This window comes from Nycticebus coucang, chromosome 20, assembly GCF_027406575.1.
Source record: "Nycticebus coucang isolate mNycCou1 chromosome 20, mNycCou1.pri, whole genome shotgun sequence".
Taxonomy (NCBI): Eukaryota; Metazoa; Chordata; class Mammalia; order Primates; family Lorisidae; genus Nycticebus; species Nycticebus coucang.
In genome coordinates this window covers 38,508,355-38,521,947 of record NC_069799.1, presented here as the reverse complement: position 1 = coordinate 38,521,947, position 13,593 = coordinate 38,508,355, and the positions used below count along the sequence as shown (strand labels likewise).

Genomic DNA, 13,593 nt, shown 5'->3' with positions numbered 1-13,593 from the left:
AAAAATAACTATTATCGAAAAGGAAAGAACAATCAAACACAGATATTCACCTAATTATCCACAAAATAACTAATGTTAGAACTGACATGTATCAAAATCAAAAATGGAACATTAATTGTTAGAGACTTCAACATCCCACTTTCAACAATGGATAAAACAACTAGCCAAATGAGAAATAAAAAACATACACAAGCATCCTCATGGTTCATCTAAACCTGAAAAATATGACAAAATATTCCATCTAACAACAGCAGGACACATTTTTCTCAAATGCATATAACCATTCCCCAATTAGACTCTATGTTAAGGCATTCAACAAACAAGAACATTATGTATTCCAATCACAATGACATAAACATGAAAGTCAATGACACAAAACATTAAGAATACTCAAAATATATGAATTTAAACCACACAATCTAAAATTGCCAAAGGTTTAAAAAGAAATCACAAGAGAAATTAAAAAGTACACTTGGAGAAATAAAAATGAAGACACAATGTACATTACTTATGGAAGACATTTAAAGCTATGCTTGGAGGGAAATTTTATAGCTTTGAAAACAGAGGATGAGGAAACAGAGTCTAATGTAAGTAGAAGAAGGTTATAGCAGAAAGCAATGAAATAAATAATTAAAAAGCAATAGAAAAATAAAAATAATAGCATTTAATTATTGGCTATGACTTACCAGATTAACAAAACTGACACACCTTATCTAGAATGACCAAGAAAAAAGAGAGAGAGAGGATCCAGATAACTAAAATCAGAAATAGAAAAGGGACAATACTAGGAGTCAAATAACAAAAATAAAAGAATGTCATTAAAAAACATGAAGAGTGGCATAAAAATATATGAGATAATTTAGGTAAAATAAATATATTCATAGAAACACAGACTACTGAAATGGTAGGAAAGAAGTAAATAATCTGAAAAGATTCATAACAAGAGAATAAACTAAATTAGTAATAGAACAACTACTCCTTAAGAAAAGTTTATACTCAATAACTTTACTGCTAAATTCTACTAAATATATGGTGAGTTGCTGGGTGCGGTGGCTCATGCCTGTAATCCCAGCACTGTGGGAGGCTGAGTGGGAGGATTGTCCAAATTCAGGAGTTCGAGGCTTGTTGAGCAAGAGTGAGACCTCAACTCATGAAAAAAATGGAAAAACCCAGCTGGATGCTGCGGCAAGCACCTGTAATCCCAGCAGCTTCCAAGGCTGAGGCAGCAGGATGCCCGCAGCCTGAGTCTGAGGTTGTAGTGAGCTATAGCACCATTGCACTCTGCTCAGGGCATAGGGAAGAACTCTGTCTCAAAAAAAAAAAAAGAAATTGGTCAGTAGTTAGCATAAATTCTTCCAAACCTCTCCAGAAAATAGAAGCAATGACACTTCCCAACATGTTCTATGAAGCCAGTGTTACCATGATGATCAAACATGAGAGCACAAGAAAAGAAAAAAATCAGAGAAATATATCTAATCAGAATAAATTTTAAAAATCTTTAGAACATTTTTATAGTTACCTATAAAACTAATTATACCCCATGAATTAGTTTGATTCATCTCAAGAATACAAGGCTGTTAACAATGCAAAATCATTTAATACTTTGTACAATTTAGTATGTCTATATTATAATAAACAAGAACATATGACCATATTAATAGATGCTTATAGATGCAGGAAATAAATTTGACAAAATCCACCATCCTTTCATTGTAAAAACCACTCAGTGAAGTAGGGGAAATGAGAATGTCCTAAAACTAACAAAAGGCATGTGAAACCCCCAGAGCTAATATTATACTTCACTGTGAAAGCTTACATATGCCCTGAGATCAAGAACAAAATAAATTTATCTATTCTCACTACATCTATTCATCATTGTACGAAAGAGAAAACCAGAACATTTTTGCAACAGAAATAATTAAGAGGCTCAGTGCCTGTTGCTCAGCGGCTAGGGCAATGGCCACATACACCGGGGCTGGCAGGTTCATACCCGGCCCCGGGCCTGCCAAACAAAAATGACAACTGCAACAACAAAAATAGCCCAACGCTGTGGCAGGTGCCTGTGGTCCCAGCTACCTGGGAGGCTGAAGCAAGGGAATCACTTAAGCCCAAGAGTTTGAGGTTGCTGTGAGCTGTGATACCACAGCACTTTACCGAGGGCGACATAGTGAGACTCTGTCTCAAAAAAATAAATAAATAAATAAAATTAAGAGAAATCTTTTTGACAAAAACTACCACAATTATATTTATTGGCAGATGGCAGACTTTTGTATTTATTTATTTTTCTTTTTAAATAAATTTATATTTAATTATTATGGGTACATAATAGTTGTCTATATTTATAGGGTACATGCATGTTTTTGGTAAAGGTATACAATGTAAATTATTCAAATCAGAATAAATGGGGTATACATCCCCTCAGGCATTTATTATTTCTTTGTTAGGAACATTACAATTCCACTTACATTTATTTTAAAGTAGAATCTCACTTACTGCTGATGATAGTCACTTTATTGTGCTGTCAAACATTATTTAATGTATCTAACTATGTATTTATTCCCCTTCCATTCTAGCCTTACAAGCTTCTGGTAACCATCATTCTACTCTGTCTATGAGATCAATTGTTTTAATATTTAGCTTGCACATGTGAGTGAGGCCATGAGATATTTGTCTTCCATGCTTGGCTTATTTCACTTACCATGACATTCTTTAGTTCTTCTCCATGTTGTTGTAAATGGCACATTTTCATTATTTAATGGCTATATAATATTATATCGTGTATATGTACCACAGTTTGTCTATTCATTCATTTATGGACACTGAGGTTAATTCCATATCTTGGTTATTGTGAATAGTGCTCTATTAAACATGGAAGTGCAGATATCTTTTTGATATACTTGTTTTCCTTCCCTTGAATATAGCATACCTAGCAATAGGATTGCTGGATCAGATGTTCTCTATAGTGGTTGCATATAATTACATTCCCACCAACAGTGTACAAGGATATACGACTCCCCTTTTTCTGCATTCTCCACACCATTTATTATTGGCAAAAGCCATTTTTACTGAGATGACATATTATCTCATTGTAGTTTTGGTTTGCATTTCTCTGATGACTAATGATGTTCAACATTTTTTCCTATCCTTCTTGGTCAATTCTATGTCTTCTCCTGAGAAATGTCTATTCAGATCTTTTGCCTATTTTTAAACTAGATTACTTTTTCTATTGAGTTGTTAGAGCTCCTTATACATTCTAGTAATTAATCTTTTGTCAAATGTGTAATTTGCAAATACTTTCTCCCATTCTCTGAGATGTCTTTTAAATTTGTTGTTTGTTTCCTTGGCTGTGCAGAAGCCCTTTAGCTTGACGTGATCAATCCCCTTTCTTCAAATTTTGCTTTGAGGATGTTACTCAAGAAAGCTTTGCCCACATCAATGTCCCAAACTATTTTCCCAATGCTTCACTTTAGTACTTTCTTAGTTTCGGGTCTTACACTTAGTCTTTAATCCATTTTTATTTGATTTTTGTAATGGTGGGAGATAAGGGTTTAGCTTCATTCTTTTGCATATGGATAGCCAATTTTCTCAATACCATTTATTGAGGAGATTGTTCTTTCCTGTTTGTTCCTGCCAACTTTGTCAAAGATAAGTTCATTATAGATGTGTGGGTTTATTTCTGGATTCTCTATTCTGTACATTTATTTGTGTGTCTGTTTTTAAGCCAGTACCATACTCCTTTGTTTATATACCTCTGTAGTATAACTTAAGTAAGCTAATGTGATCTCTCCCATTTTGTTCTATTTGCACAGGATTGCTCTGGCTATTTTGGGTCTTTTGTAATTCCATATAAATTTTAGAATTATTTTTTCCATTTCTATGAAGAACATCATTAGTATTTTAATAGGGATTGTATTTAATCTGTAGACTGATTTGGGTAAACATTTTAACAATATTGATTCTTCCAATCAATGAGCATAAAATGGCCTTCCTTTTTTGTGTGTGTCCTCTTCAATTTCTGTCATCAGTGCTTTTAGTTTTCATCATAGAGATTGCTCATTTTTTTGGTTAAATTCATTTCTAGGCTGAGCTAGAGCAAGATCCTGTCTCTAAAAATAGCTGGGTGTTGTGGTGGGCATCTGTAGTCCCAGCTACTCAGGAGGCTGAGGCAAGAGAATCACTTGGGCCCAAGAGTTTGAGGTTGCTGTGAGCTATGATGCCATAGCACTCTACCAAGGGCAACAAAGTGAGACTTTGTCTCAAAAAAAAAAAAAGTTTATTTCTAGGTATTCTACTTGTAGCAATTGTAAATGGAATTATATTATTTGTTTCTTTTCCAGATTATTTATTGTTGGCTTATGGAAATACTGATTTTTGTATGTTGATTTTGTATTATAAAACTTTACGAATTTTTTAATCACTTCTAGATTTTTGTGAAGTCTTTAGGTTTCTCTAGATATAAGATTATATCATTTGCAAAAAAAGAATAATTTGAATTTTTCTTATTAATTTGAATGCCCTTTTATTTTTTCTCCTAATTGCTGTAGCTAGAACTTCAATTAGTATGTTGATACACAGTGGTGAAAGTGAGCATCTTTGTCTTGTTTCAGATATTAGAGAAAAGGGTTTCAGTTTTTATCATGAAGTATGATACTAGCTGTGAGTCTGTCCTATATGGCTTTAATCCATAATTTTACATTTAGAAAAAATGTAAGAAAGTTACTTAAAAGTATTAGAACTAATGAACCAGTTAAAGAAAGTGTCAGGATCTAAGATCAATGTTTAAAAATCAATTGAATTTTGGAGCAGTAGTGATGAACAACCCCAAAATGAAATTAAGTAAACAATTCTAGTTACAAAAATATTAAAAACAAAATACATAGAAATGACCCTAACTAAAACACATAAACTTGAATACTGATATTACTAAATGTGGCTAGTGTTAAGAACATCCAGATGTAAACCCTGACATTGTCATTCTTGACTCTGAGAATTTGACCTTCACAGTGGAAGAAAAGGGATTGCATTCCTGGCTTTATAATATTAGAGGTGGGTTCAGTTTGAACTATTCACAGTCTCCATTTTTATGGATAAGTGACCGAGTGCCACAATGAGAGTAATTAGTAATCCATATCCTAGAGGGCAGAATATCAGTCACTGATTCCGTCAACCTACTCCTACCAATCTTAACAGTACTTAAAGGATCACCAAGTACATTAATAACTGTTTAGGGGCAGACTTGGGATTATAACTCTGAGGAGGAAGGCCAGGGATTCCACATCCGAGGGAACAAGGATCTGAAAGATCAAGGCTGAGTATCCTGGATGTGAAGAGTAATGTTGCTCAGTGGTTATTTTTGGATAAGAAAAAATACTGGAATTTCAACAAAGTAGGACGTATATTAGGAAAAGGAAAACTGAGAGATAGGTTTTGGGCAACAGTCAAGTCTCTCACATCCTTATTAACCCTCACACAAAGTTCAGTCTCCCATCAGGCAGATTCCAAAACACACCGATAACCCGAAGAGCCCCACAATTTAAGCCAGAAATTTTTGTTTCTTAAGGATCAGTACTGGGAGTAGGAGTTCTGAGAAACTCCTGCCTGCAAGAAACCCTTTGCCTAGTGTATACCATAAACAGGGAAAGAAAGGCAAAATTCACGTCTATTTCACATATTCAACATAAAAACAAAATTAAAACATTAAAGACTTCATAAATAATGGTTTTACAGAACGTAGGAGTTTTGGGGGAAACAATTACGAGACATTCCAAGTGTACATTGGCAAAAGCATGCGGAATACACCAACCCGATGGCGCTCATATTTTATCTCACTACATACGCTAGGGTAGCCATTTCCAACTGCGTAACATAATCCATTGAAGACGCCCAAATTAGTTTGGTGGGAGAAAACAAACATCATTTTGTGGGATCTAAGAGCGTTACCTTATTACCACCTTGTTTGTTAATGAGTTTTAAGTACAGTAAAGGCATGTTTATTCAAGGTTTAAATAAACCTTGTCTGTACAACACAGTCGCAGTTCCTAAAAACTAAACACCTTTAACTTAAATAAAAAAAATTAAACCTGATTATTGACATCATATGCTAGCCTGTTTTGCGCACGTTCTAATTTTCCATAGTCCTATATCATCTGTCAATCTAAGACTTAGTAGAGAAGCCGAATTCCACGTCGTCACTTGGATAGAAAGCAACCCTGACATCTCGTACCCTGGTTCACCGCAGCCGGACGGATTCCCCGGAAGTAAACAGAACTTCCTCTGTTGGTGCGTAAGGGCAGGCCGCGGCGCCTTGTGGGAAATGCAGTCTAAGGCTCTGAGCCGGTCTTGGAGACCGCTCGGGAAGAATACGTCCGTATTCCTTTTGCGCAAGCGCGGCTCCGCCCGCTCCCGCCATTCTGCTCCGAAGTTCTGGGCGTGGTCTTCATTGCTCTCGCTCCAAAGGTCTAGGGATGGGGTTCTGAATCCCTGGTTGATGCGAGGTAAGAGAGGAGCCGGTGGGCCTCGGGGAACCCTGGGGGTTGGCACGGGTGGTCCCCACTTGGTGGGAGCAGAAACGCGGGTGGATCTGAGGTGGACCTGGGCCAGGGCCTGGAACCCGGGCGACTTGCGCTGAGCTGTCGATATTGCTTTGTCTAAAGACTTTGCTGCCGGAAGGCGGGCGTGGGCTTCCAGGGGCACGAAAGCTTTCTGACCTGAACGTACTCACTAGCACTTCCGAGAAGACGCAAATAAGTCCCTGAAAAGGGAGAATTTAACTTTTTATGAGCCAAGCAATTAGTGATGCTGCAGAAGTGAGGCGAACGTTACCTCCCCGGGAAGCTATGTGGGAAGATTTGGGGTAACTTCAGAAGGGAGAGGCGAGTTGGTCTGAGGCTAGGAAAGGGCCTACCAAATATTACTTCTTGGCGATGTGTGGTCTGCGGTGCTAGAGTAGCCTGCCATATATGAAATAATCTGTGTTACTCTGTAACGATTACTTTAAACTTTCCTCATGGGTTTCCAGGATCTGGGCACCACCAAATTTGTCATCTAGAGTTAGTATGATGCTGTCTCAATCCTGATCTTTCTGATAAATCATGAAGGTCTTTCCAAGGTATTTCTGCCTTATAAAGTAGTTGAAATGTTTGGATATGAAGAAATAAATGAGTTACCCAGACTCACATCATATGTAGATATCAAACCTCTTGATATCTTGGCTACTGTTACTCATTTTGCCACAGTTAACTCCAAACAGGTGTTTAGTTTATTAATGCTATTTTTGTGTTAATGAAACCTATTTATATTACTACATAGAATCACCATTGCTTTGCAATACGCCCTCTTAAACATCCCTGGCCATTTTTATCTCCAGCATTTTCTGGGATTATAGGACCTCAGAGGGTTAATTACAGTAGTATTGTCCACTTCATGTCAGTAATCCCTTCCTAAAAATCATAAATTCTGCGGGGAAATATAAAGAGCTTATTTTACATTGTTTAAAATGGGAAAATTAAGACAAACACACTTGTGTGAGCCAATAAAATGTAAATAAAACAAAAATATCTGCATATGAGTGACAGAATCTTACGTTGTAAAACAAACTTTAGACATTTTATTTTTAGATAATTGCTTTGATTCACATGACTTCAGTCATGTTGAAGTCTATACACTTGATAGTTATTGTGCTTCTCAACATTTCTGCGTATGATTTTCAGGTTTTAATTGTATTGGCATATACTTAAAGACTGTTTCTCCTATTGCCATGTGTTTTAAAAATATTCTGTGGCTTAGATGTATAGAATTCTAGAATCCTTTTCTTGATGCATTTTTATGAATCAGTATTTGTGCTGACCTCAGTTGGGAAATTCCACCATGATGGTGTTTGGGATGACAAATGAGTCTTTAGTCATCTGCTGTTTTGCCTGAAGCTGGTTGGTTTAGGATGGCTGCACTTAGAAGTTTGGGGGTTCCTGCTGAAACTTGGATAGGCCTTTTATATTCAACTTATAAGCGCTAAGCTTCTTCATACTGTGGCTGTGTCTAAGAAGCAAACATCAGTGAGCAAGTACTTTTCAACCTATGTTTGCATCAACTGTACTGATGTCCTCTTAGCCAAATGGCAAACCCCAGATTATTGTCAGAGGAGACTACAACAGTGTGTAGATACTTGGAAATGTGTCCTTTGGAGCCATAACTGGGACAGTATACAACAACAACAACAAAAATGCACATTGGATGGTGCCTGTGGCTCAGTGAGTAGGGCACTGGCCCCATACACCTATAATGGTGGGTTCAGACCCAGCCCCGGCCAAACTGCAACAAAAAAATAGCAGGGCTTTGTGGCAGGCGCCTGTAGTCCCAGCTACTAGGGAGGCTGAGGCAAGAGAATTGCCTAAGCCCAAGAGCTGGAGGTTGCTGTGAGCTTTAATGTCACCGCACTCTACTGAGGGCAACAAAGTGAGACTCTGTCTCTAAAAAAAAAAATGCACATATACTTTTCTTTATATATAACTGAGTGTAAAATGTTGGGTTATAACATGCATACATTTTTGAACGTAGGTATATAAAAGAGGTGTGGTAATGGAACCATAAAGTCCTATGTGGTACCCCATATTAATAGGAAAATACTTCATATGGCTAATGTGTATTTTTATAACATTAATTTTAGTGAAGGTATAATGTTTAATGCTTTGGTATAAATTAGTATTTCTTTCTTAATTTTTTTTTTTTTTTTTTTGAGACAGAGTCCCACTGTGTTGTCCTTGGTAGAGCTATGACATCATAGCTCACAGCAACTCCAACTCCTGGGCTTAAGCGATTCTCTTGCCTCAGCCTCCCAAGTGGCACCAGCCTCCCAGCCTCCAGGCACCTGCTACATTGCCTGGCTATTTTGTTGTTGTTGGCCCGGTAATGGCTGTGCTACTGGTGCCGAGCCTAAATTAGTATTTCTTTCAGGGAACATGAATTGCTGCTAAATCAGTTTGCTAATCTGTTTTTTCATTAACTCAAAATAAATGTATGTCTAATTGTTACCTGTTAATGTACTTGTGGGTACATCTTCAGTGGGATCTTTGTTGTCATTTCTTGCAAAAGAGACTCTTCTCTTACATGGCGACTTAATGTTGTTGGTCTCTTTCAGCTAACATGTAGGGTGGTTTGAGCGGAAGAATCTAGGACCAAGCCAGGCCAGTTCTTCCATGACTTCATTCCTTTGACCTTCTCTTCAAGGGATGCTTTCAGAATTCTGTGTGTATTTCCTAGAGTAGGAAAAGATGAACAAATCTCTGGTGAGTTGTTTGTTTCTTTATTCTTCACTTTGTTTTATGTTGTATTATAGAAGCTTCATGGGATCTATAAGTTAAAATGGAAGAGTTCGAAATTTCTAAAGCTTACCATGAGGGAAATGTATATATGTCACAGCCCACCGCTGCCACCACTTGTCAGGGCCCGGGACTGGCCAGGTCTTGTGCCCGGCTTAACTAGGTTCTGGACACAGACTGCTAAGCTACCTTGCTCAGGAACAATTTCTCTTAGGTGCCAGAGGTCTATCTACTTTAGCAGGAGAGAGAGAGAGAGTAAAACAGTCTTAGAATAGATAGATCTTAGTCTTTAGTAGAGCTTGGTAATCTTCAGCAGAGACACGACATGCTGGTGGTCTGCAGGCAGGAGAGGAGACAAAGTCAGAATAAGCGGGTCCAAATGCACATGCTCTGGACTGCCTTCTCCTCTAGCCTAATATAAGGCTGACCTCGTGCCTCTCAACAGCGCAGGTACAGAGACTGCCCAATTCACCAATGCTCTCATCTTGCAAGCTCTCATGCTTGTTAGGAGAGCTAAATTGCCCTTTTCACCAAGGTGTTCCATTATTGAGCTATACAGGTATTTCTGATAACTCTCCCTCCTCCTAGCCATAGGCTATATGGGCTGCTACATATATAAGTTAAAAGAGATATGGTGATATGAGCAGGTTGTAAGATCTTCACGTGATTGAAGTTAACTGCAGATTTGTCTTTGGTATTTTTGATGCCATGGCAAAAAGTCAGACATGTTTATTACAGAGATGATGATGATGTCAAGTTTTTTTATGACCGATCTGGAAGTAAACAAACATTTTTAGCATTCAGTAATGGAGAGTTACCTAGTGCTAACACAGAATTCACATAATAATGTTTTTCTGGAGTTGCTAGAATAGTGTAGTCTCAGACAGCTTTAGGAAGGTTGTATTTGATTCATGGATAAAACCTGGAATATTGAAGCTGGGCCTGGTGGCTCACACATGTAGTCCTAGCACTCTGGGAGACTAAGGTGGGTGGATTGCCTGAGCTCACAGGTTTGATACCAGCCTGAACAAGAGGGAGACCCCATCTCTAAAAAATAGCCCAGTGTTGTGGCAAGCACCTGTAGTCTCATCTACTTGGAAGGCCAAGGCAAGAGGATCACTTAAGCCCAGGAGTTTGAGGTTGCGGTGAGCTATGACAACACAGCACTCTACTGAGGGTGACTAAGTGAGACTGTCTCAAAAACAAAGAAAAAAGCCCCTTGAATATCTCAGCATTGAATTGATCACAGGTCCTTAAAGTTCTGTATAGCCTTGGTTTTACAACAGTATTTTGAAAGTTCTGTTTTCTGACAAATATTACTAGTGCTCATTTGCATTTTAACCCAGTTAGGGTAGCTTTAGTTCAATTCTTCAAATACCTACCAATAACATAACTTACATTTAAACTCAATGGCTACACTTTAATCTCTGCCTTACTTGCATCTTCTCCCATATTTGACATTACTTTCCATGACCTCTGTAATTTCGCTCTTAGTTTCTGCCATGACCTCAATGATACTTTCTACTCTGATTCCCTGAATTCTGCTTTCTTTGGTTCCTCAGCTTATCCAAGTGCTCCACCCTGGACCCCATTCTTCTCTCCCTGAAATTCTCCATGATGCATTTTGCCTTCTGTGATTTTATACTTCTCATTCTGTCTTGTGCCTATTATCCAAATTTTTGACCATAGGTTTAATTCTCTGTCGAATGCTTCTTTGGAGCTATCCAAAAGCGATCTCCAGCTCAACAAATCCAAAATGGAAAGCATACCCTCCTCTCTTTGCTTATGCGTAGTATCACTGTCATCCAACCAGTGTGTCCCAAGCATCACAGTGGAACTTTTGTCTGGACTCCTTCATCTCTCTCAGATCTACTGGCATCTGGTGTTCGCTCCTACTTTTGGTTGTTTATTCTTTTTATTCATTGTAACATCAGCTTATGAGTGCCCATGTAAGGGGAAGAGCTGTTAGTGTTCAGACACACAGGATAATTTTGTTACATTGGAAATGTCACTCCTGGCAAAACCTGAAGGATGTCTACTCATTGATGAGGTTTAATGCCTTGGGAACTGTGGATCTGTTCAACACTTGTGGTGACATCCTGTGGTGTCCATGGAGAGAAAGGATTCAGGATTTAGTGGGGCAAGTTTGAACAAGGTCTAATAAGAAAAATGGAAAGGAAAAACATCATATTTTTATAGTTAGTACCTTTTATTTATATAAATTTACATAAGTGATTTTTTTGTTAATTTACTGTTTTATATTTACAGTTAAAGACTTTTCAACCTTTTTTTACAGACTGCATCAATTCTTGTGCTCTTTTAGGTGATCACTTAATGATGTATAAGGAAAAGTGGAAGTGTGCATCAGTCATAACTACGTTTATGGACTTCAGCTGTAGTTCACACTTATAATCAGTGAAGAACAAAAAGTGCAGTATTAACTGAGCAATTAATATTCACAACTATAGCTTGAGAGCTAGTATTTAATGTAAAATGTTTCATTTCTGTATTTTGAACCTAATAATCAAAACCTCAACACTCCCTATTTACATATGGTTTGTACAACTTCTCCCAGAGCAGCTTTCCAAGAGGCCCAGACAGAAGCTGCAAGGCTTATGATGTGCTCTCAGAAGGCCCAAAACATCTCTTGTACCACATTGTCTTAGTCAGCCCATCACTAATACCAGCCCTGACACCAACTCACAATAAATTAATATTGTGGTACTTAATCTTTAGTAATCCACACTTTGGTGTCTGACTACACATTATTTCTATTTCTCCTACATGTAAATTTTACTTTTTCTTTTTTTTTTTTTTTGAGACAGAGTCTCACTATGTTGCCCTTGGTAGAGTGCTGTGGTGTCATAGCTTACAGCAGCCTCAAACTCTGGGACTACAGGTGCCCGCCACAATGCCAGCTATTTTTGTTTGTTTGTTTGTTTAGCAGACTTGGGCCGGGTTCAAACCCACCAGCCCCGCGCATGTGGCCCGGTGCCCTAACCGCTGAGCTATAGGCAGAGAGCCTATTTTGTTTCTCTTGATCACCCCAGAAATCTTTCCTTACTGTGCCACTAAGAGAGACCAACCAAATCAACCCCTAGTGGGCTGTCATTTGCCCCTCCACACACCCATCACACAGTGAGGAGACTGGCGCTGTTTAGTACTTCCCCAGACACGATGGTGGGAGGTAGGAGGCATGCTGAAGGCACTGGTCTGAGCAGTTGGTTATTCTCCTTGGGCTCCTCCTTCCATGCTTTGATTACCACCCAGTCCTGGATTCTGGGAGGTATACTTCATGCCACTTCATTCTGTCCTTTGACCTCTCACCATTCTGAGTTGATGTTCTTTTTCTTTAAAAAATAGACTGAGGTTACCGTAAACTAACATTCTCCACCTGTGTTTTCCTAATAGTAAGATATGGATCCAATGGCCTCCTTTTCATATTTTTGACTTTGGCCTTTTGATACAGGAAATAATTCGATGTAATCACATCTTTAAAAAGTGTAGGCTTTCCGTATATCAAAATCCATTTGATGAAAACCACTCTGTACTTCAGACAGGTTATTCTGGCCTTCTCTCCCCTCCAAGGCTACTATGGGACAAAGACCTTAGAATCCTTATTGTTAAACTGGGACTATCTATGAGGCACACCCTAATTCTTAAAGAATGCTGAACATCTCTATGTTATTTTATGTTTACAAAAACACTGACTTTGATTATTGGGATGAATTCCTTTTTCACTTTGTAAAGGAACAATTGGGGATGAGAAACTATTATATGAAATTCAGGAAATCTTGTCCTTTATATTTTCCCTAAATTATATTTGAAAAACTTGTCCTTTATATTTTCCTTAAATTCTATTTGAAAATTCCTTTGTTCATTTCTCTCATCTGTTTTCTTTCTTTCTTTCTTTTCCCCTCCCCTCCCCTCCCCTCTCAAGCCATCACCCTGGGTAGAGTACTATGGCATCAGAGCTCAAAGCAACCTCCAACACTTGGGCTTAAGCAATTCTGTTGCCTCAGCCTCCCAAGTAGCCGGGACTACACGCACCCACCACAACGCTCGGCTATTTTTTGTTGCAGTTGTCACTGTGTTTTAGCTGGCCTGAGCTGGGTTTGAACCCTTGGTATATGTGGCTGGCACTATAACTACTATGCTATGGGTGCTGAGCCCCACCTATTTTCTTAATGGCAGAGATGGGTATATAGTACTTTACACATTCACCCAGATATCTTAGCAGATCCCTGAGATGATGAGATATCCCATCAATTTTTCACAT

At 38.2% G+C, this 13,593-nt stretch overlaps 1 protein-coding gene across 5 annotated transcripts in view; it reads left to right on the top strand.

The window, feature by feature from the left end:
* The first annotated feature begins 6,370 nt into the window (after positions 1-6,370).
* LOC128572379 (zinc finger protein 724-like) overlaps positions 6,371-13,593 on the top strand; it is a 32,521-nt gene continuing 25,298 nt past the window's right edge. For all 5 annotated transcript variants that reach the window (XM_053572270.1, XM_053572269.1, XM_053572267.1 and 2 more), the window contains exons 1-2: positions 6,371-6,494; positions 9,134-9,281. Coding sequence is in view for 2 of the 5 variants with exons in the window: in XM_053572267.1 (XP_053428242.1) it covers positions 9,267-9,281 (15 nt within the window). In the remaining 3 variants the exon portion in view is untranslated. The remainder of the gene's footprint in view (positions 6,495-9,133; positions 9,282-13,593) is intronic.